The 25,062-nt window shown below is 36.3% G+C and overlaps 1 protein-coding gene across 3 annotated transcripts in view; it reads left to right on the top strand.

Moving 5' to 3' along the window:
• The window catches only part of MXI1 (MAX interactor 1, dimerization protein), a 75,755-nt gene that overhangs the window by 24,944 nt on the left and 25,749 nt on the right, over positions 1–25,062 (top strand). For all 3 annotated transcript variants that reach the window (XM_007434662.4, XM_007434663.4, XM_007434664.3), the window contains one exon: positions 4,398–4,427. In XM_007434662.4, the coding sequence (XP_007434724.1) occupies positions 4,398–4,427 (30 nt within the window). The remainder of the gene's footprint in view (positions 1–4,397; positions 4,428–25,062) is intronic.

Below are 25,062 nucleotides of genomic sequence, written 5' to 3' on the forward strand. Positions count from 1 at the left end.
TGGATTTTTTCCCCCCATTTTGTCTCTCATAGTTGAGGTATACCTATGATGAAAATTACAGGCCTCTCTCATCTTTTTAAGTGGGAGAACTTGCACAATTGGTGGCTGACTAAATACTTTTTTGCCCCATGTATCTGCATAATGTTCCAGGATTTAGAATTCCAAATCTGCTGCTTCTCTTTAAATCCCATTACCTCACTGAATCTAGTATGGTGGTAGGATAGAAATGTAGTTTATGCTTCTTCTGTAACACTGCCAATCACTTCACACGTGCCAAGAATAACTTTATTCCCCATTTTGAATGCTATATTTAGGAAGAGAGGTAAAATTAATTAATTAATTTTAATTTCTTCTACAAATATTTTTCTGCCAACTATTTGATATACAAAAATATTAAGCTGCTTCCCACTTGATATGTGGATTGTTTTTAAAAGAGAAACCTTAATAGGTGGAGTATTGCCCACCATTATGCAAAATTTCATGTATTTTCGAACCAAAACTAAACATATATCCCTTCATTGAGAGCTTTTTGTGTATAGATGAATTATCATAGCAATCTCAGTTCTTTGAATGTCATTCACAAAAATGAGAAAGTGTTAGTATGCTTGTGGGAACTCTAATGTTTCTAGAATTATTAAAAATACATATTTAGCAAAAGAGCTAAGTGGGGTTATTCTGAAACTGAGAGGGATAACTGATTGGAGTTGCTGGAAATTGACTCTGAGCATAACAGATCTGTCTTTCTATGGCAAGGTCCAGGTTAAATTATAAACTGCATACAATATGGAATTCAGATTTCAAATGGAGGAACATCTCTTTATTTCACTAGACCTACTGTACTCTTCAGCTAAGTCAAAAACTGTCTTTCCATTAGCAGAAAAGTACTTTTTGGGGTCCAAGCCACAGTACTATATATGTGATCTTGAGCCCCTGAAGTAGGATATAAATCTACCAGACAAAAAAATGGGGACTTCTTTTTTTTAAGAATGCTTAAGGCTGCACATGAGAGAGGGCATAGGAACCCTTCTTAATGGAGCTTTATTTCTTCTTTCCCTTTGGCTATAGTAGGGTAAACTATGGATGTTGTCATTATTTATTTCATGGAGCAATCCTTAGGTTAGTAATTTATGTAAATTATATTTACTTTCCTACAGATAATTCCTGTTGATTCAAATATTCTTTTTTTTTTTTTTTTGCTACTGTCAGATGCTCCCAGCTTATTCATTAGACCGCCATCTTTAATATGAAGCATGTTAGTGCTACACCCAAAGATTAAGAATCTTATTTGCAGGGAGTGACTTACTTGAAAGTTTTCTTTGTGCTGATGGCTATTAAACAACTTACTTAATGAAGCTTTGCTTTTGAATTTGTAGTAGCTTGGTACAAAACAGGAAGGAAGAGTAATGACAGCACTGAAGCTTAGCTTGGTTTATGAAATGGAAACACTAGATTGTCTGCTTGGAAACTAATACTGCTTACAAGTGAAGTATTGTCTTCTTGCATATTACTAGAGTAGATAGCTCCAACCTGGCACCTATCAGGGTGCTGGACTTCCATCATCTCCAACTGACGTCTACTATGAGATGATTAGACCATCATCAGGTTGGAGATGGCTAATCTAGTCTCTTGACAAGAAGACACTATTGTATTTTATTGAATGATTATGTGCACAGACAACTTTGCAGGATTGTTGAGTTCTAATTTTAGTTTTAGTTAGAAATGTATTACGAAGATGCAGGAACAAAAACAGCATATTTTCTGAGGAGAGAACACTGATTATCTCTTGAGTTACCAAGGAGAACACTACATGTATTTCAAAATGCTTTCTATTTTAAGGATTGTTCCTTGTAGTAGTCTGACAGGATATATTTAGCAGCTGCAGAAGTTTTTCTTTTTTCTTTTTCACTCTTCCTATGTGGGAAAGTTCATACTATTTTATTTCATGCCAGTACGGTTTTAAATCATAGCATAAATTAACAAACTTAAGGACAAGATGGCAGCCCTCCTCATTTGTGGTGTTTTGATGGAAGGAAGATAAGTAATAGAATCTCCTGTGTGTGAGAAGTAAAGGAGACCCTGCTGTTTTAATTTTGTTCCCAGTGGTGGGCCGAACTTTGTTCTTTCAGCTTCAACCTTGATGACTGGTTTTATTATAATCTAGGAATTCAATCCTTTGCATAGGAGTTGTAGCCCTTAATGGAGTCTCCAGAAAGGGAGAAATGTTTCCTGCAGGAGCAAACAGTAAATAAAATTATTAATACACAATTGTGATTTATATACAGATTGCTTCTACTACATATGGTTGTAACTGTGAGGGTTTTTCCTTGTCTTTAAATACTGCCATTTGATATATTGTTCAAAATAATTTCATTTGTGTTTCTCAGATATAAAAAAAATCTTCTCTGCTTCACAATATTTAACAATCCAAATGCATAAAATTAATACATGCATGATAAAGAATACAATAAATAGACATGCTTTATTAATTTTATAATTTTACCATTGTTTCCTAAGTGTTGAACAAAATATATGTAATATTATGGTAATCAATGGGCCTCAAGAATTTTAGGTCAGAACTAAAAGTGAATAGGGATGTTGCTGTGAGATGCCAGTGAATTGAGAAAGATTTTTTGAGATTGATCAGTGTAACCCAAATTAGAGAAGTGCTCCCTTTTTTCTTTGCTGTGTCCTGAGAGACATAATAACTTGTCCCTTCTGCTTGTATTCTTGAATTGCTGCTTGTAAATGTGGTACAGGGATAATTGTTTTTAAAATCTGATTTTATTATCTTATTAATACATAAATAAATATTAATGTATTAATAAATATTAATGTATTTAAAAAATAAATATAGATAAGTACACTTAAGGAATAAAATTTAGCAGGTATTATTGTTTTTCTTTTAAACTTGCATGCTGTACTCATAGTTTAAAGTGTTTTACACAGTGGAAGAGTAGTTAACATCTATCGGAGTATAAGTTATTCCACTTCCAATACACAGTTTCCAGATTTCTCCATCACAATTAGAGTATCTGATACATCTGACTGTCAATCTAGCTCCAGGCTGGAGATTTAAATAATTCTAATTAATCTTTCAAATTTCTTTGTAGGTTTTTTTAAACTTTTTTTTTATCCCGCCTTTGTTATTTTTATAAACAACTCAAGACAGTGAACATACCTAATACTCCTTCCTCCTCCTATTTGCCCCACAACAACCACACTGTGAGGTGAGGGGCTGAGAGAGTGTCCAAAGTCACCCAACCAGCTTTCATATCTAAGGTGGGACTAGAACTCACAGTCTCCTGGTTTCTAGCCTGGCGCCTTGACCGCTAGACCAAACTTTTGTTTTGACATGTGTCTTAGCATTTCTTCATCACTTTCCTTACCATTTAAATACCATTACCATTACCATTACTTGCCATTTTTTAGAAGTTATTAATTCACAGAAAATTCTCATTGAGATTGGAATTCTTCATTAATTCAATTTTACAATCATATGTTTTCATTAAAGGTTCTTTCAACTGATAATGGAAGACAATATTTGAGCTTCAAGAAAATGTGATAATAATTCATAAAGAAATATTTTGTCAAAACAATAGACATTCTGGGATCAATTTATTTTACAGTATATTTTTTAAAGCAGTAAAATCTTTTTCGTTAATGTTAGTACTTTATAATTTGATGATTGGCAGATTCTACATAATTCAGTTCTTATATTTTATGTTACTACTAGAACATCAGTAAAAAGACCAACTCTGCAAATAGCTTTGGAAATTTGCAGACTGCTTGCAAAGTTTACTAAATTGGCTTGAACAGGATCATATAATCCTGAGTTTTAATTTTTTTAAATAGTTTTTTATGGTTTCATGATCTGATCTGTCTATATGAATAGATGTCTGTAGTAGGTAGATATAACAAAATATCCTGGGTAATGAGGGACTTTCTCCTTTATTTCCATTTCTTTCTTGTTTAATTCTTTTAATCCATATAAACAGCATCATATTTATAAAGTGATTTAGGTCTGCTTCATACCATAGAATAGTGGTGACTGAAGCAATAAGCAAATTGATATTGAGCTGAAGAGAAATTGTAAAGCTTAGAACTTTGCATTTAGAGTTACAACTGTAGATATTAAAAGCTGACTTAGTTGAAGAGTTGGTACATATTTCTTTGTAGACAGTTGGTCATGTTGTTGAATATGAACCTTATAACTGGGAATGAAAAACTGCTCGTGGCTTATGGCAGCCATCAGTCCAACTTGGTCTTCTCCAAATTCCTCTGAAAGATAGGAATTATCCACTAATTCATCTGCAAGACACTAAAGGTGCTTATGAGAATGGGCTTTTGAGTTAGACTAGAGAGGTCTAATTATTTCTTTTTCTTGGTTTATCTTCCAGGTCTACGCACAATGAACTAGAAAAGAATCGGTAAGTCATTAATGAATAAGGTTTCATGAACTGCAGACTTCATTAATATTTTAATTGTTAAAACATTTAAGTTGTCCTGTGGTGGTCTTCCTCAATCTAGTGTTTGCTAGATAGATTGGACTACAATTATCAGCATTCACATGGCCAACTGGCTAGGGAAGATGGAAGTTGTTGTCCCAAATGCCTCAAAGTAAGTTATTGGGAAAGGTTGTTTTATGAGTTTTGGTAGCCTGGAAGTACCAAACCACACTATATGACTGTTTAAAACAATAACAGCAAACTTCAAATACAGATCTGAAACATGTTAAACTTGTGCCCATCCTCCTTAAAATGCAAAGAAGTGACCTATTTTTACAGCTAATCTGTATTCAGAGAAAATACTGTTTGTCTTCTTGCAAACTGAAATCTGATTGAGTCAGTGTCCATACAGAAGGTTGCTAGGGTATTGGATTTCCAAACACTGGTACATATTAGCTAAAGAGCTTGGGTGTTTGTTTTTATCTTGCACTTTCTTCTTTTCTGCCTCTCAGGCCTGTCATAATGTCTGCCCCACTACAGAAAAATTTCATTGATCAATGGACTCTAGATTCCGACTACCTCTTGTTCTGTGGAACAGTGTCCTGGTAACATATTAGACATAGCCTGATCATCCTTGAGCCATACTTTTACTACACCTGCATTTTTGTTGCTTCACTAGTTCTACTCTATGACTCATCACCTTTGCAACAGAATAGAAATACTACTGGGACAACAGGGAGTTAGATCACACACATACAGTGGGGCAAAAAAGTATTTAGTCAACCACCAATTGTGCAAGTTCTCCCACTTAAAAAGATGAGAGAGGCCTGTAATTTTCATCATAGGTATACCTCAACTATGAGAGACAAAATGGGGAAAAAAGATCCAGAAAATCACATTGTCTGATTTTTAAAGAATTAGAATTTATTTGCAAATCATGGTGGAAAATAAGTATTTGGTCAATATCAAAAGTTCATCTCAATACTTTGTTATATATCCTTTGTTGGCAATGACAGAGGTCAAACGTTTTCTGTAAGTCTTCACAAGGTTTTCACACACTGTTGCTGGTATTTTGGCCCATTCCTCCATGCAGATCTCCTCTAGAGCAGTGATGTTTTGGGGCTGTCACTGGGCAACACGGACTTTCAACTCCCTCCAAAGGTTTTCCATGGGGTTGAGATCTGGAGACTGGCTAGACCACTCCAGGACCTTGAAATGCTTCTTACAAAGCCACTCCTTCGTTGCCCGGGCGGTGTGTTTGGGATCATTGTCATGCTGAAAGACCCAGCCACGTTTCATCTTCAGTGCCCTTGCTGATGGAAGGAGGTGTTCACTCAAAATCTCACGATACATGGCCCCATTCATTCTTTCCTTTACATGGATCAGTCGTCCTGGTCCCTTTGCAGAAAAACAGCCCCAAAGCATGATGTTTCCACCCCCATGCTTCACAGTAGGTATGGTGTTCTTTGCGTGCAACTCAGCATTCTCTCTCCTCCAAACACAACGAGTTGAGTTTAGACCAAAACGTTCTACTTTTGTTTCATCTGACCATATGACATTCTCCCAATCCTCTTCTGGATCATCCAAATGCTCTCTAGCAAACTTCAGACGGGCCCTGACATGTACTGGCTTAAGCAGGGGGACATGTCTGGCACTGCAGGATTTGAGTCCCTGGCAGCGTAGGGCCAGCATGTTACTGATGGTAGCCTTTGTTACTTTGGTCCCAGCTCTCTGCAGGTCATTCACTAGGTCCCCCCATGTGGTTCTGGGATTTTTGCTCACTGTTCTTGTGATCATTTTGACCCCACGGGGTGAGATCTTGCATGGAGCCCCAGATTGAGGGAGATTATCAGTGGTCTTGTATGTCTTCCATTTTCTAATTATTGCTCCCACAGTTGATTTCTTCACACCAAGCTGCTTGCCTATTGCAGATTCAGTCTTCCCAGCCTGGTGCAGGTCTACAATTTTGTTTCTGGTGTCCTTCAACAGCTCTTTGGTCTTGGCCATAGTGGAGTTTGGAGTGTGACTGTTTGAGGTTGTGGACAGGTGTCTTTTATACTGATAACAAGGTCAAACAGATGCCATTACTACAGGTAACGAGTGGAGGACAGAGGAGCCTCTTAAAGAAGTAGTTACAGGTCTGTGAGAGCCAGACATCTTGCTTGTTTGTAGGTGACCAAATACTTATTTTCCACCATGATTTGCAAATAAATTCTTTAAAAATCAGACAACGTGATTTTCTGGATTTTCTTTCTCATTTTGTCTCTCATAGTTGAGGTATACCTATGATGAAAATTACAGGCCTCTCTCATCTTTTTAAGTGGGAGAACTTGCACAATTGGTGGCTGACTAAATACTTTTTTGCCCCACTGTATCAGGTTATAGCACTGCTTTCAGGATGCTATCATTGTATCAGGATCCTGTTTATACATTTATCTTCAAAACTGGAGAGGAGACAGGTTGGTTGAATCAACAGTCTCACTCATTATTGATCCCATGGAAAAGGAAATGTGTTTCATGGAAGAACAGATTATTTGGAATTTATTTAGAGAAGAACACAGCAGGATTACCTTCATTTAGCATGGTAGATAAAGCCAGACTGGAACAGGACAAGTTACATACCTGCATTCAGTCAAAAAGCCAGAATCCCTTTACTGTAGTGTTTTGTAGCTGTAGTTTTGTTTATTACTGGTTTGCTGTTTGACAAAGACTGTACTTTGTATATTTCCTGTATATGTTTACTTCCTTTTTTCAGCTCTGTGGGCTGGGTGAGTTGTTGTTTTAACCCAGCCTTGAGATTTTTATTGTGTTAAGGCTAAATGTGTATAAGATTCATGTGCTTCTGAGGGGAATGAGGGAATTCAGGGGCAAAATTGGGGTACCCTTGAAATACAAAGAAGGTAAAGTTCTGTGAGGCTAGGTAGAAGAGAGAGAGAAAAGATATCATGGGTCAAAAATTACACTGGTGACAAAAAGTAGGTCTTGGCTAGAGAGTAAAGAATGGTGCAAATGGTCACCAGTCAGTAAAGACCATCACAAGAAAGACGTGAGTGAATACTTCCATGCCTGCATACTGATATCATAAAAAAACTCAGGATATTGAAGCAAGACTTTTCTGAGATTTAAGTGGTATAATTCATAAGATATATTGGGGCAAATATTAGCAGTTAAGATTGGCAAAAACTTTAGCAGATAATCTAAGATGGCCTTCTCCAACCTAGTGCTGACTAGATGTGTTGAACTTCACCTTCTATAATTCCTAGCCAACATAACCCTGAGCTACATTGTAGATAAAGTGCAATACAATCTATATCAAGGGGGAAGTCATTACATCATAAAATATAACATGGGTGGAGAAAGGGGAGAGGCAGAAATATACAATGTGGAGTACAGGGTTTGTAATGTAATGAAGCCCATAATATTGGTGAAGCTGTGGTACTAACACAGCTATAAAGCTACAAAGATTAGCATGACATCATTCTGTGTTTTAACTATTGACTTGACTCCTTCTTAAATAACACAACAGATGGAAAAACACTTAAGATCAACACTGATCTTCTGACATTTTTTAGAGTGTCAAGTTTGATTTTGGCTATACTTACTCCATACCTCTCAATCAGTAGCTGATTTTGAACATTGTACTAAGCTATGGCTTGTTGTAACTATTGAACTGTTGAACAAACCAAAATGGCCTGATTCATGTAATGTTAAATAATAAAAATGAAGGATATATAACTTTTTCTTCTCTGAGAGTATTTTGAGTCTAGTGCCAGGGCCCTCACTGCAAAAAGCTTTAGGTGGACCAGGACAAAAAACATAATAAAATTAAATACAGATAATAAAATTATTCTCAAGTCAGGTTCCTAATTATTTCCCAATTTTTGTCATATCAAAGCTTAGAATTTGATAGCAACATTTGGAGCTTTCTAGGAACTGCATCTAAAATTTTTGGGACAGCCTGTAGCCTTGGAATATCAGATTGTGCACTTCTTCCATAGACTATGATTTACAAAACCCCAAACCAAATAAACCATATTATGATTTAACTCACTGATAAATTCAGACTGACTGGTTCATACATCATAATAAGGGTTAATAGTTTATTGAGTAAATCACAATGTTGGGTTCCTAATTGGCTTCAAAATCAGACAATATTATGGTCTAGGGTGATAAGTGAATCTGTATGTATGTGTGACTGGTGGAGCAAGATCATTTGGAATGTCTTTCCTTAGGTGTGGCCCCATGCCTCTTTGAATACTGCAACCATGTGAATGGGGCTAATCTCTTCTTAGATCTTACCCATTCCTTAGTTCTCTCGTAACAAATGCTTATTAGATAAAAGTATGCTTTTGTGCTGTCCTCTCCTCCCCTGACATTTCTTATGGAAGTAGCTCCCACCATGACCTCTGTTCAGTATGTAGAACTCAGATCTGGAACTTCAGCTTCCTAATAGTTTACAGGTAGTCCTTGCTTAATGACCACAATAGGGACCAGAAAATTCATCGTTAAGCGGGGCAGTCGTTAAGCGAGGCATCACGTGACTGTACCCGATTTTACAGCATTTTTGCAGCAGTCGTTAAATGAATCATCATGGTTGTTAAGTGAATCACGTGATCATTAAGTGAATCATGTGCTTATTAAGCATATCACATAGTTCCCCATTGATTTTGCTTGCTGGAAACTGGCTGGGAAGGTCACAAATGGTGATCATGTGACTCTGGGATGCTGCAACATCATAAGTGTGAGCTGGTTGCCAAGCACGCAGATTGCAATCACATGACCACAGGGGCACTGTGATGGTTATAAGTGTAAGGATGGGTCGTAAGTAGCTTTTTCAACACTGTCGTAACTTTGAATGGTCACTAATCGAACAGTCGTTAAGCGAGGACTACCTGTATTCTTGAATGCAGCTGGTCAGAATTGGGTTCAAATGCTCATTCTAAAATTCAGAACAGTCTTCCATCATCTCACATTTTATTTTTGTTGAATATCTCCTTCTCCATGCTTGGTTTACCCAATGCTTTCAAAATGGTATCAACCCATTTGCTGCATTCTGCCCCATTTTCATCATATTAGTATTGGCAAAAGTGGTCAATTTACTAGTGCCTAATCTTAGAGCAAAGTTTACTACATCTTTTCTCAACCCATCCACCTTTTAACTCCAAGATTTTCTGGAAGTTGAATCTGGTGGAAGATAATGGAATGAATTTTGCTGCTTTTAAAATAGCTTTCCTGTTATATATTAAATATTTGTAGAGGATACAAATAGGATGTCAGAAGAACAAGGAAAGATTCGCACTTGTGCATTATTACTCTGACACTTGTTCCAGTGAAAAGAGGTACAAGCAGTGAGTTATTGGGAGGGAGGTGGCAGGGATCTATCATTTTTTCTTTGGCCTATTCTCCACTCATTTCTGCTAATAACATTGTATAGATACTTCAGCTTAAAAGCCAAAATCACTAAAATAGTTTCTTGAGAACCAGATGGTACACATTTGCACTACTGGAGGAATCTACTTCTGGACTCTAAGCCAAACAAAAGGATTGCTTCATCAGATTTTCATTGCTCTCTATCTGTAGCGTCTTTAAGTCTGCAACTGTATCCAGACTTAACTATGGCAAAGATAAAAACCTAATGGGATTTTGAAGACAGTTGCTCATTTTGGATATTTTGGGGAGAGAGGGGGAAGTAGAGGTGACTTTCTTTTTGAGGCCCATTGTTATCTCCATTATTGACATAATTTTCAAATTGTCCATTACAGTATTAGGTACCTGATTCAGTCCCCCACCCCCTTTATCTGCAAGTAGTTACTTGTCTGATGTGATATTTAAATTATATTTTAATGCATTCAGGTCAGAAGGATGTAGTTTTCATAAAATAGGGAACTCAGATATAGTCTTTTTTAGATTTGTAATCTGTAAGGCTGTCTCTAGACTTGAGCCTTCTTCTGAATTATGCCTTAGCTTTCTCATTGTTTATTGCAGTGTACAACCCAGACAATTCATTTCTGTTCTGTATTTATTTTGAGAAACCCACTGTACCTTGTCCCCCTCCATGGCCAAATCTTGGATTTCTGTGTACTTTTCCTTCCAATCATGGCTTTTCTCCTCTCATTCATGCAAATAAAGCATAGTGCTAGTTAAGATCAAATATATATATCTGTTTTTACAGCTACTCACACATCTTTTGTACGTTTTAGACTAGAATTCCAGAAACATAATATGCCAATTTATTATATCTATGCATGCAAATCTTAATGTTCTTACATCAGGTTCTTATATTAAAAACATATTGAAGCAGTATACATAGTTTAAATAAAACATTGTTAACATTTCACAAATAAACTTGTTACAATTTAAAAAACATGTAGCACCTTCCCTGTAGCCCTTCTCAAAACCTGTTTACTAATGCCTTTTAATTTCATCATTTGCTTAATGACATGGTTGCCTTGTTAAATTAAGGAAAACAATAATCATGCTCGACTTTAATCAAGGTTTGTAGCTATCTTCTGTCTTACAAATGTAACATCTATGATGTTTATATACCTATTGCTTGCTCTTTGTAATTGTCCAGTCTGCAGAATTATCTGTTCTCCTCTATTGAGGAGAATAGATTTTCCCACCTTCTCTGTTAACTAGCTGCTCTTACTAATGACCTTGGGTTTTTAGTTTGTTTTTGTTTTTGCTTCTAGCTTTCTTATTCACGTGCTAATCCCTGTTTTTCTTTGGAAATCTACAGTCATGCTGGGGGGGGGTGTCACACTTAAGATGTATATACTATATTCTTAGTTTAGTAAACTGAAACTGGAATTATGTCATTCCTTGATGCTTAAGGTGAAACTTAACATTTTGCATGTCTGGAAAATTTAAAATGTAGGCTGAATTTAGAGACATCTACATACTATACTATTTACATTTCATGCGCTATGTACTTATCCCTTGCCTTCTCAATAAATTTGTAAGCCAAACTAGTTAGAATAGTTCCTTCCTCACTCCAAGATGATTTTGATACCCACAGAATATGGGAATATATAGGAAATAAAAAAGTAAAATAAAAAAGACGTTCTTCTGTTAAAGAATTTCATCTTTCAAAACAGGGTGCTATTGTAAATATTTATATTTTAAAGCCTATATGATCAAGGCTGCCCTTAAGGCTTTGACAAGAAAACCGTCACATTTTGATTATGAAGAGCCATAATGGAATAATATCAAGGGCTGTTTTGAACATTTTAACAACCCAGATGCCTCTGAGAAGCCCATGAGCTGGATATGTGTATAAGAGCACAATCTTGTTCAATTCCCCAGCAACTAGCCCAGAGAAGAATACACTTGAAATAAAATAGGGATACTGTGGGAACTGTTTTCTCACGCTGCTACAGCTTACTCTAGGAACATCACTAACTATAAGGTGCATTATTTCAAAAACATCATTTTATGGAAAGGAGCTGCTAAATTAGCCCCACCTACATAGTTGCAGGCCTTTAAACATTATATAGTATAATAGAATGATTCAGTGGAAAAAATTCCATATTGGTGTGAGAAGATTTAAAGGATACCCAAGCCAAATAATTATATTGATCTTCACAAACTAAATATTCATAAATCAAATCTTCATAAATGTGTATCTGTATGCAGAGCAGTACTAGAGAAAAGAAATATTCTTCGTTTGTTCAAATAATGTGTACATTTGTTGATATAGTAATCTTGTTGGATAAAGCATTGGCCATGGTTGACATAATACTAAACCATAGTTTAACATTGCTAGAACAGTCTGTAGAAATAATCATTTATACTTCTCCAGCACAGCCACAAGACTGAAAGCACTTCTCTTTGAATAATTAAAGTGAGTGCATTTTTTCAAGATTAATGTGACTGCTTAGAAGACTGTTCCCAATTGTCTACATGCCTGCAGAACATCTCTTTTTAATGTTTTGCAGAGCCCTATTAATTTAGCATTATATTTGAATCCTGAACTGTGATCAATCATCTGTGATTAATAGAAACAAACCAGTTTTGGAAACTATGTTTTGAAATTGGCCGAGGTTCTTTATAGTACATGCTAAAACCCATTTAGATTGACATGAATTTTCCTGTGTCAGAGAAGAAATGCTATTCTGAGATGATACTGCTATCCATTATTTTTGAAAACATTTGTTTCAGAATAAGTTATCAGTAGTTTGTTTTGTTTTTTTAAATATGCTATTGAATTAATCGGGGCACCTTTAAATTAAATAATACATGAATTAGTTTCATCCAAGTATTACCTGGAATCCTGGAAGTACAACCTTTTGAAATTAATTATTTACCACAGCATTGTTCATTAATACTAGCATTTTTCATAGTCTTTTACCAAATATTGGGCAACATTATTTGGCTCTTTTAATCTTCTGTGCTATGTCACAACTTTTTCATATTCTACTACCTTTTCTTTTACTTAAAAGCATATACATTATTCGAGACATAATTTTATTGCTTTGAAAAGAAATTCCCCCATACCTCTAACTGGCTGTTATTCCACCATTCATTCACTGTCAGACACAAGTAGTTTGAATGACCTTCTACATCTGTAACTGTTCATTACAGATTTCATGGTAAAGAACTCTGTTCATTTATTTGAGTCAAGCTAAATATGACAATTTCCATACCTAAAAATTAAGCTACATCCCAATAATGTTCCAAAGTCATTTTTAAGGAATATGAATAAAAAATACTGAGGGTGACCTGTGTATAGAAATATAGGATATTAATTCAGACTATGATGGTGATGGTGATGGTGATGATGATGTCGTCATCTTCAGGAATCCTACTGTTGAATATTTTTGGTGATAATGCTCTTCTGGAGAGTATTTGGGTGTATTTGGGAGAAGATGAAAGATTATACCATCCCTAAGTGGTAGAATTGGGTTGATGTAATGAAATGTTATGGATATTTTCTTTATTCTTGGTTTTTTGTTGTTTACCTTATATATGGTATTTGTAAGTCACTCAGAGTTTCTTGATTGATGTGGCATGTAAAATGGTGTAAATAAAATAAAAATAATTCATTGGAGTTTTTTTCTAAAATTGGCATTTATTTAGAAATCAAAATTAAGAAATGATGAAGAGGAAACATCCTGTTAGAGATAGGGCATATATATTCCAGATACAAAATAGCTTATAAATTTAATAATAAATAAATAAACTTGTATCAGGATAGAAGAAGACAGTAAGCGGATTCATATATCATCTAATTTCTAGTTTATGTAACTATGCTTTGTTGAATAAATATATATGTAGCAGTCAACCTATTTTTCTGGCTGAACTCTCAGATTGTGAAAAGTTAGTCACAATGTTCATATATCTAGATTGATAAAATAATTATTTTGGATAAAGTATAATATCCCATGATTAGACTTTCTCCTCAGCTCTTGTTCCCTGCCCCTCATCTGCTCTGGAAGATTCCCTAACCCTCCAGAGAAGATTTACAAGATGGAGAGCTGCAGAGGATTTTGTCAAAAAGTTTAACATAACATTATGAAATAGTTTGTAATGCTGTAATTTAAAAAAAAAAAAGGTTTGAGGGGTAATCCCCCAAGATAAAGTACATCTGTAACCATTGTATTCACAATGGTGAATCTGTGCATGCTTAATGATTTTTGAAATAAGTCTTGTAATTGCTTCGTATCTACTTAAAACTTGCATATTCTCTTAAAGTGTGTATTAGTGTGCATGCTCTTGCATTCAAATGTGATCTTGAAAATGTTGACAATACATTTTTTATTCTTTTTCCACACAAGTTGAATTTTGTCATTGCCCATGGCAAGGTAAAGAGTGCAGTGAGCCAACTGTTTGGTAACAGGGAATTATAGATTAATAGTAAGCCCTTAATGTGCAGGGGAGTCTTGGTTTCATATTGCAAAAGTTCAGTGCCTCCAAGCAATATGAATATATTCTACCCATTCAGAAGTTTTCAGGGTAATTTATTTGCATCATTAGGGAGGCTGTATTCTGCACCTGAATTTGATTATTTTAAGATAGTCAGCGATGCTGAATATAAACCTTATTCTTAGGACATCTGTAAATTAACCATATTCTGTCATCAGAAAGATGGGGCCAATAGGGAGCATTAATACATTTCTGGTGAGAAGGTAGAACAAGAAAGAGCATCCTTCCTATCCCTTGGAGGAAACCCCTTTCTGTCTTTGACTTTGCTTTGTCTAGAAGTTCAGTGGTCTCCAGTCAATTCCAGCTTCCAAAGATGATTTATAAAAACAAAGAATGAGAAAAGAAATTAGGAAGAAAAAAAAAAGGCATTTTTCTGGAATCTTCTATCCATGAGAGACTGAAGATTCCAGGGGGAATTTGCCAGGTCCTCCCCATGGAGAAATTTTCATCCCACCCCCAACCTCTTGACTGCCTCAAGGAGTGGGTATGGACTTCACAGGCAGCGAAAAAGCCCTGAAGCCAGCCAGCTGTTGCTAACTGCAGTGCCCTTTTGATGAATACAGTAAGCATCAATAGCCCAAACACTCTTCATGACCCTCAACCCAGGAATAGGGCAAAGAGCTCCCGGATTCAGAAAAAGTCCAAGCTATAACTGCACTCCACTGGCAATGATAAAATTAGGCACCTGAAATGTAATGTGCAATATGGGAATATGGAATAGGCTTGGTAAGCAGAAACTTGGACTAATTATTCAGCCCAGCAGTTGAAATGTTCTAAAGGCAAGGAAATGCTACAATGCCATGACATCCTCTCCAGTGGAGAAACTAGAATCTCTTATGATCCAGTCCCCAAGGTAGTAGCCATCTGCAATGGGATCTACTTTACTTTCTTGGATTGCTAGGATTGTAGCCTCATACACAAACCTCAGTGCTCCTTGAGCTCACAATTGCTTGGGCACCACTCTCTAAATGTGAAGCATAAATGTCTGTTCTTAGTTGCTTCAGCTATAACGATGTTGTCTAAGAATGGGTTGCTTAGTATCTCTATTGTCTTCTGAACAGGATAGTTAGAGCAAGGAGGCCTGGGTTCCTTGAAACTAAGTTGCAGAAAAATTCTGGAAAGAACACAACTATATCCAATAATATCTCCTCTTGGAATATTTTAAAGGCTCAGTTAAAAGTAGATGTCCTGTCAATTTGAGTGGGAACTGTTTCTGAACAGAGGCCTGACCTCATAGCTGAAACCATAATCCCCTTAAGTCGCTCTACCACCATGAGGGTTGATCATATGACTTGGCTTTTGGAGGTGGTTCAAAAGATAATGAGTAGAGAAAGATTTCCTAGAGAAATATCAAATATTTCAGAACTCAGTAGTTTCCTTCATTTAGGATAAGGTAAAGAATTAACATCTTAACTTCAAGAAGACAGATGACACTTTCTAGATAGTTAGGGAATGCCATTTTCCAATCATTCACAAATCTGACATTTGTTCAGGGGAACCTCTCCTCCTTTTCCCACCAGTAGTGCACCAGAAGGCTATTTCATAATAACTCCATATTCTGTTGATAAATCCAGTGTAGGCACATCACTGATACACTGGGTCTGTATTTTCAGCCCATACTTAGCAATCCTAAATGATTTTTGCAAGCTGAGACTTTGATTCAATTTCTTACCTTATAGTTTCTTTCAGCTGCCATTGCTCTATGTAGGAAATTACTCTTTCGTTATGTTTTGTTTTTATTAATGTATAATTTAATTTTGTACTTTTCAGTCCCTTTTACAGATAGTTCCCAGTTTAAGAACGAGTTCCATTCCCAAGGTCTATCTTTAAGTTGAATTTATATGTAAACCAGAACAGTATTATTGTATTATACTGTATGAGTAGTATTGGGTAATTAACTTAAACCATTGTGTATTTAACTCACATTTTGCTACAGTAGGCTCCGTTCTTAACTATGGGTCATCCTTAAATCAGGTGTTCTTAACTGGGGAACTACTTTGTATTGCATATAGGTTTTATTTTTCATGTTGTGTTTTATTTGTCACTGACCAATATACAATGTACTCTGTTCCATACATAGTACATTATTTCATCCTCCCCTAATCTGGTACCTTCCCATTTGTGATAGGACTAGAACTTGTGCAATTCCTAGCAAGTTTTAGTCTCAACCTATCTGGAGAGCATTAGGTTGGGAAGAGCTGTTTAAGTCTTTGTCTTTCTGCATTCAGCCACCTGCAATTCTTACTAAGATTCTAACTTGGAGATCCCATGCATATATGACATGTTTCTTGCGTAAAATGCTATAAATGTGACAAAAGGGGTGAGCCCTGCTTGCCCAGATAGGATTTGTGACTGCATTAAGTTTCCCTCATTGAAATATATTACTTTGAGGTAACACTAGATAATATAAAATATCTGTATCCGTTTTTTGTCTGTTATATAAGTTCATATTTTTGCTTGATGTGTACTTGCTGAGTTTTGAAGACCTGGAAATATTTGGAGAGACTATAAACTGGAACTATGTGGATATGGAATTCCATGCCATTTTCATGTTTTCTGGGCAGTTTTCCTTTCATACTTAGGTATTTGGACATTTCCACTATTTCTCTAGAGTTTAAGAATAGTGTGTAAGGATGTTGTGGTAGAGGTGGTAGCAAATCAGACTGTAAATTCTTGAAGAAACAGTCCTGTTACGTTTGTCACAAAAGGAAAAGCTTTTAATAGAAGCTATTTTGAGCCAGTCAAAGGAAGGAAATGGAGGAAATCAAAACTATTCTTGAGGGAGATTATCTATAAAAGCTTGTTATATTATCAGAGCTTTCGCTCTTGTTGATTCAGAATGTATTCTGATACCTTATTCAATCTGGATTTTTGTTTCTTTGAGAAGTTTCCCCCCATATTTCTTTAAAGAAATATGTTTATGCAGGTGGAAGTTCTTAGGTAGCATAGATAATGTTATTTTGCTTATGACAAGAGGCCACAGTGAAATCTGTATTCTCTTTTGGACTAGGTAGAACCTGGCTAACCATGACCAATATAAGAAAGTTAAATACGGTTGGATCTGGCTAGTTTTTTGATGGGACATCACCAGGCAATATACACCATGTAGGCTAAATTGCTGGCTAAACATCCCAGAAGGCAATGGAATTCTTGGAAATACAATTTCCAAGAAACTAAAAGGTGGTGTCCTTTAAGCACCAGGAATTGAGCTTCATTTACCTTTTCCTTCTTTACTTCAGATAATGCTAAGAAATACATAATATCTGACAAGAGTTCCAAAGTGTGACTATAGCCTCTGAAAAAGCCTCTTTTTAAAGCACTTTGTAAATATAACTCATGTAGGCAAGTACCTTCCTCCTTTAGACAGGTACTTAGACAGGCAGATGACTTCCACAGTGCTTGACAGACTTGTGTAGAAGATTGGCCCAATCATTTTGAGACTTATGTGTCATAAGAAGCATTTCTGGAAGTATATCTAGAAATGGGTAGCCAGACATTGTATTGCATATTCCCCATAATTAGCCTTGATCAGTAATTTGGCTACAGCATTCTAACCTAGCTGAAGTTATAGAGCAGATTTCAAAAGTGTTGCTATGTAGAAAACATTGCAAGAATCCAAGTGAAATCTAACTCAGTACATTATCAAATAGACTTATTTAAGAGTAAGTCCCATATTGAACTTGATAAAGATAGAGTAATATTGCAAGATGTACGCCCAATGGTCAAGCCTGGCAAAGCTAGGAATGGTACATCAACTATAACTCAGCAAAATATTCCTGACCAGTGTTGAATTATAAGTGGGAGAGCTTAATATGAATCCAGGTGTACTCACAGACTAATTTTGCTTTCCATCAGGAAGTTAGACTGGGAAGACAACATTTCAAATCCATACAGCAGTGAAATTTACCAGGTAACCTTTGGCCAGTCAGTATCTTCCATTCTCATCTGTCTTTCAAACTTATTTTAAAACTAAAAAAAGTGGGAACCAGATATAGCATCTTAATTGCTTTAGGAAAAAAGTGGAACATTAACTTGGCCTGTGTCTGTACAGGGGGAAGAATAACACATGTACATACATGCATATAAAAAAAATGATATGGCATATGGCCACTTATTTTAAGACAAAACTCTGGGTGGCTCACAATAGCAATACAAAACCAAAACACTATCAAAGCAAAAAACTTAGTGTCACAACCATTCCCCTTTGCTGCAGCTGACACCAATCTTCAGGCTCCAACCTTACCCTATCTTAGCACTCAGGGGAAGAGCCAGCTGTTTATGGCCTTCTGGAAGGTTAAAAGGGAGGTGGGGAGCATTGCCGAATCTCAAGGGGAAGGCTGTTCCACAGGGCACGGGCTTCTAATGGAGGTCCCGTTAGATGGCAGCATTTAAGGGAAGGGACCTGGAATATATCTGATCTGGGGGAATGGGCAGATACCCTCAGGGAGAGGCAGTCCTGCAATTTAACTTGGCCCCATGCTATGTAGAATTGCACCCAGAAAAAAACTGGGAGCCAATGCAGCTCGTGCAACAAAGGTCATAATGTGGGTGAACCAAGGCGAACCAAGTTGTAACTTCTGGGTGGTCTTCAAGGGCAGCTCCATATAGATAGCATTGCAAAATGCCAGGTTTACATAAGGCACTAAACCATGATGTGGTTTAAAACAAAGCACATTATGTTTGGCTTGTTTTAGTATGTTGTGTGAACGCAGTCCCCCTGGTTATTCTGTTAGCCATTGGCAGATCATGGCTTAACATAATGTACAAGTCCATTCCATATTTGTAAAAGTGAATTGCTGGGAAACAATTGCATAGAATCAAAGTCTAATGGAATAATGCTGCTAGAAAGATTTTGTGAAAACTGCTGGCTGCGTTCTGGCTAAATCATTAGAACGTCCAAAACACTGTTCTCGGGAAATGATTACAAACATGCAGCCCTTCCCAAGGCAAACAACTTTGTTCCCTTAAAGCAGATCTAAAGAACAACTTGTCCCTTAGGATATTCTGGGTCACAAGACCCTCTTAGGAATTGTGTAGTAGTTCTGTTCCCTAGCTAACCATTTAACTTTTCTTAACTGAAAGAATCATGATAAGAGTCTGCATAAACAACCATATCAATTGACACTACAGTCTGTGTAATTTTGATGGATTATATCCCTCCCCCCACACTTCTGAGTAGAAGTCTTAACATGGGGGGGGGGGAGAGAGAGAAAGTTTGAGCTAAAAATAGAGGTTTATGAAAGAACATGTTGATGGAAATACATGGCAAATTCAGTAGATTTTTAAAATCTTCCTTTGCAGGTTGTGCTCTATTAAAAAAAATCTACATGCTATAGTGTAACTTTTTTTTTTTTAAAGTAAGACTTTTTCTTATGGTGTTCCTTCTTAAAGAAATAGAATGCTTTAATAGCAATGCTACTGCAGTACAGTATCCAAGCATTTCTTTCCAAACTTCAGAACTCTAAGCATTAGGCAAAGAATTAACAAAGGATTCCTATATACAGCTATATAAAAAGAAGTATTTTGCCACATACAGCTTTTATCATAGCTGCAGTTGAACACAGGAAAGCCTTTTCCTATATAAAAAAGTGGCTACCAAAGGATAATCTGGTCCTTTTTCTAAGACAAGGCTACATCAGTTGTTGCCATCTGTCAGCCTGGATAATCTATATTGCGGTAACCCACAAAAGACAGCAGGCACTTCACAGAAATACACCTGAGATGCATGCAGCTTTAGTGAGTGTGTCAAGCTATATAGTATGGGTAGGCCTATGTGTATACTATGAACCTACAGTTGCAAAGTGGAAGTGTCTTGCTGTCTCAGCCAGCTGTCTGAAGGTATGTACCCTACATGGGACATATTTCTGTGAAACATTGAGAACACAGCATGTGTAGAAATACATGTTTAATTTTCAGTGAACTCGTTCAGAAACGTACACATGTCTGTTCTCAAACACGAAGGTGCAAACCTCTGTAATTATTCTGGTTTTGCTCACAAAATACTTTGCACCAAGATTTTTTTTATTCCTTTCCCTATTTCTTGAGTGCTGTTTCCTTCCTTGCTGATTTGGCATAAAGTTGCAAAAAAGCTCTAAACAGTTGGCATCAATTATCTATCAGGTCTATTATTAACCTTGCTGTATGTGAATTCAGGTCATGGTATCATTCAAGCCAATTTGGTGTAGTGGTTAAGGCAGCAGGCTAGAAACTGGAAGACTGTGAGTTCTAGTCCTGCTTTAGGCACAAAGCCTGCTGGGTGACCTTGGGTCAGTCACGCTCTCTCAGCCCAAGGAAGCAGGCAGTGGCAAACCACTTCTGAAAATCCTTGCCAAGAAAACTACGGGGAATTCCCCAAGGCAGTCACCAGGAGTCAAGACTGATTTGAAGGCGGATAATAATAATAATAATAATAATAATAATAATAATAATAATAAAAATATTAAGAGTTATTTTGTTAATTAAACTGTGGGATATGCTGTAAATCAGTGATTCTCAACCTTTTTGAAGCTGCCGCCCCCCTAAGGAGCGGAAAATTTTTCAACACCACCCTTTGTGAAAATCCTGTAATTTAGGGTATGGGGGGGGGGGGAGTTACTGAATTATAAAAGGCAAAAATTTTAAGTAATTTTTTTCAGTAGACTTACACACCAAATTTGTTCGATTTAACTCGATACTTTTGCCCTGGAAGGTAATTGCATTCCTTTTATTAAAATTAAAATGACTAATGCAAAAAAATAAAGATAAAGAACTAATAAGCGCACATACCTAGCCGACTGGCCAAATAAACAATGAAAGTAAATCGAAACTGAGGGGAAAAAACAGAAATGAAGCGAACGAAAAGCAACTCAAGAAACACGGGTCAAATCAAACATTCATATTGAAAGGACGCTCAACGCACGCACTGCGATTAATCGTGCGGGAAGACAGCTGACGCACGCGCTGCGATTAATCGCGCGGGAAGACAGCTGACGCATGCGCTGTGCTGGTTGGGATCGGAGAAGAATCGTAGTGTCGAGTTCTTCAAGGTCAGCCTACCTAGAATGCAAATTCGTCTCACCATTCTTAGAAGTGCGTGAGGGCAGCCGTCGCGTAAGTTCATTTTATTGCTGGTACAAATGGTGTAAACCGGATAATCGATTTAATAAATTTTTTTGGGAGTTTTAAAATTAAGTTCGAATGCCAAAACATGCTCATCGCCCCTCTACCGCCCAAAACAAGTTCACCGCCCTTCAGCATCCTCCCACTGCCCCCCGGGGGGCGGTACCGCCCCCGTTGAGAACCAATGCTGTAATTAATATTTTAATATGATTCTAGAAATTTGTATGTAGAATTTTTCTCTGCTCCACTCAAGGACCCCAGGCCATAACTTTCATGTTCATTCATTTATTTTATTTGTTTAAAATATTCTGATTAATTGGGGAAGATTGGAGTTGGAAAGAAAAGGCTTTCTGAGGATTTCAAATTGTGTCTCTTAGTAGTTACCTGAAATATGTATTTCTGAAGTCCAGCGCTTTCAGAGGACACCAGTTTGAGGAAGGTTGTGGTATAATCTCTGAATCTAGTTATTACTAAAACAGAAACCTCACTGCTTTCCAAAATGCAGGGATAATGTAAGTTTAGATTTACAAGTAATACATTTTGAGGCTAAAAATTTTTTTTTCTAATAGAGCATTGGTGGATTCTAACTGGGATTGAATGTAATGGGATTAAATAGAATGAGAGCTCAGGATATATAACAACTATTTACCGAACAATTCTTTTTTGTTTTTGAATTAAAGACGAAAATATGTTAGCTTAATCTTGTGTTTATAATTACTACTTTTTATTCTCTATGTTACGTTTTAATTATTGTTGTTGAGTGTTTCAAAATATCCTCAGAAGACCAAAAGAAAGACATTTTAGAGCAGAGCAGATCTACAGAGCTAACCTGTAGATGTTTAAATTACATTTTATTTTCCCTGCGTCCACAGAATGAAGTTGCTGCCTCATTCCAGTGAATGACTGGTTGAAAGGAAACCAGTGTTCTGTAAATAGTTAGGTATGGTATAATCAAGCCAGAAATATTTGGAGTGTGCTTGTATAAGAAAATAAGTATTTGGAAGACGTAAATTCCTTTATATTTAAAAATGTAAGTGTTTATGGAACAATACTTTGAAGAAAGTGGGGAATACCTTCAGCCTACTTACTTACTTATTTATTTTAAAAAATTGTATGGCCGCCCATCTTGAAACAACTCTGGGCGGCTCACAACAATTTATTAGTTGCCAACCTGAATCAATATATACTAACTTTCCCAATATGGCATCTTCTAGTGGAATTGGACCAAATCCCATAATTCCCAGCCAATTTATCCAGACATGCTGCTGGCTTAAAATTACCTGGAGGGCACTGGGCAGGGAAACTTTAGAGCAAGGCTTCCAGGTGTGGTGTGTGGACATGTTGTAGCTTGCTTGCTTGCTTCTAGGTGGTGGAAAGTGAAAGTACTGTTGCTCTCTTTTTTAATATATTCCAGGAGTGATCTTAGTCTCAGATTAACTATGATTATACTTATATTTACATTGGCACATGTTTCTGAATAGCCTACAAGCTCTCCTTTCTGGTTTGATTTACTTCTACTTTATGCTTTGTTTAACCAAATTTTGATGTTAATTCTTATTGTACGCCTTATTTTATAAGCTCAGTTGAAAGATGTCCTAATCTTTAAAAAATAAAAAAAAACCAGGTGATTTTTTTAGAATAATTTAAAATACCTCGTGAGAGTCTGGGACTTTTGAATGGGAGGATTAAAATAACTCATGTAGTGAGGTACATTGAAAAAAAATGGTGCTTCATTCTTAGTTCTAATAATTTAACAAAACATATGAAAGCTTCCCCAAGGTTAATTTTAAAGTTTTGTGTCCTGGGGCTGTTTGGCAAGTTCGCATTTCTGAAAGAATGCAAAAAGATTGGCAGATACCATAACTCTTTCACTGTGCACAGTTCAGTTTGGAGTACTCAGGACATTCTCCAGCAAGAAAATACAGGCTCTATCCATCCCCAGCAGTTCTCTGGCTTCCATTTCTGGTTTTTGTTACTTAGCAAAATCTTGGGTTTTGTCCTTTCTCTGCTAGAGAGCAGATTGCCCAATCGGAAACAGCATCAAAGCTGCAGCAGCAGCCGCCAGGGAAAGGGTGGTTATGGGGGAGGGGAATAGAAGGGAAAATGTGATTGTCTTTTGGGTTAGAGAAGCAAACCCGGCAAGTCGTACGATGGCTTTACAAGATAAGCATATAGTGAAAGGGAGCCCCCAGATATATTCTTGCAATCTCTGTAAACATGCAGATTTTATGCAGATGATGTTATTCACATAGTCTCAAAATATCCTCTTGTATTGGCTTGGCTGCTTATTCCAGCTGTAAGTTCTTTTAAAAGTGCTTCCCTATCCAGTGCATTTTTTTTTTTTTTTTTTGGTGAAACTTAACTAGCCATTTGTAATGCTTACTATTTTTTGAAAATGTTTTTGTATGGGGGCAGGGATGGAGTTGATTTTGTTATGCAATGGCTATTGAAGAAAAACAAGCCTCTTTTCTCTCTGTATGTAAATAACAATGCATTGCTTTTAGTTTAAGGATTGATTAGAAGAAAAAAGTTTGATTTTTCCAAGGATGTTCCCTCCACTTCTTTTTAAGGGTAAAATCTTTCTGCAGTATTCACCTACAACCACATAGTACTATTGAGGATATTACATTTCTGCATGACAGATCAATGGCATTGCAAGTTCTGTGTGGCTGGTCTAGATTCTATAAGGAAGAGAATGTTGCTGAAAATTCAGAATCTTGTGGAATACACCGCTTTTATTTTTATATTTTTTGATATGTAGAACTTTGCAGTAAATACTGGGATTGTTTTTAGTATACTGCCTTGAACCTTTGGATTGGCTGATATCTGTGCACCTGATTCCTAATTTAAGCCTCTTGTTTTTAGATTTACATTGATTAGATTAGGCTGTGTATAGGAATATTTAAGCTAATAGGTTTTGTATAATAGATTAGCCAATAGAAAAAAAGCTTACAAACATCTTCTGAATTTTCTTTGAATTTTAAAACAAAAAGCTAGTTGTTTTAAAGTGTGCTTTCTCTCTCTCTCTCTCTCTCTCTCCCCACAAACATGTTATCAAATATATATAAAAAGGCAGGATAAAAATATAATAATAGTAATAATAATAATAATAATAGAAATAGCAAACAGGAAGTAGAATACCAAGAAATGCCTCATACTCTATTTTAGCAATCGCAGTTATTACAGTTGTGCAAAAAAGTATTTGCTGCTTTTCAGTAGGATGCACATGAAGCTCTGATAAAATACAAAAGGGGGCAAATACTTTACATCAATTATCCTTTTGGATCAATTTTTAAAATCTCTAATTGGATATTCCATCAATTTATGAAATTATTTATTTACACATATAATTTACATCCATGTAAGGTTACCTTGATTGTTCCTTAGACAGTGGTCTGGCACAGGATACATTTATATGTAGCAAAGTCTCAAATGTCAAATCTGCTTAGTCTTCATTCTGAACTCAGGCCAACCCAATTAAATTGAAAATTATATTGATTTCTGCTGAAAAAGTTCTGAAAAATATTACAGTGTTGTGGGGAAAGGTACTGTTGTATGAGATATAATTCTTAAACTACAGCTATTACATAAAACA

The sequence above is a fragment of the Python bivittatus genome, unplaced genomic scaffold, assembly GCF_059951505.1.
Source record: "Python bivittatus isolate LINGU-HERP-01145 unplaced genomic scaffold, Pbiv_v1 ctg000980_np1212, whole genome shotgun sequence".
Classification (NCBI taxonomy): domain Eukaryota; kingdom Metazoa; phylum Chordata; class Lepidosauria; order Squamata; family Pythonidae; genus Python; species Python bivittatus.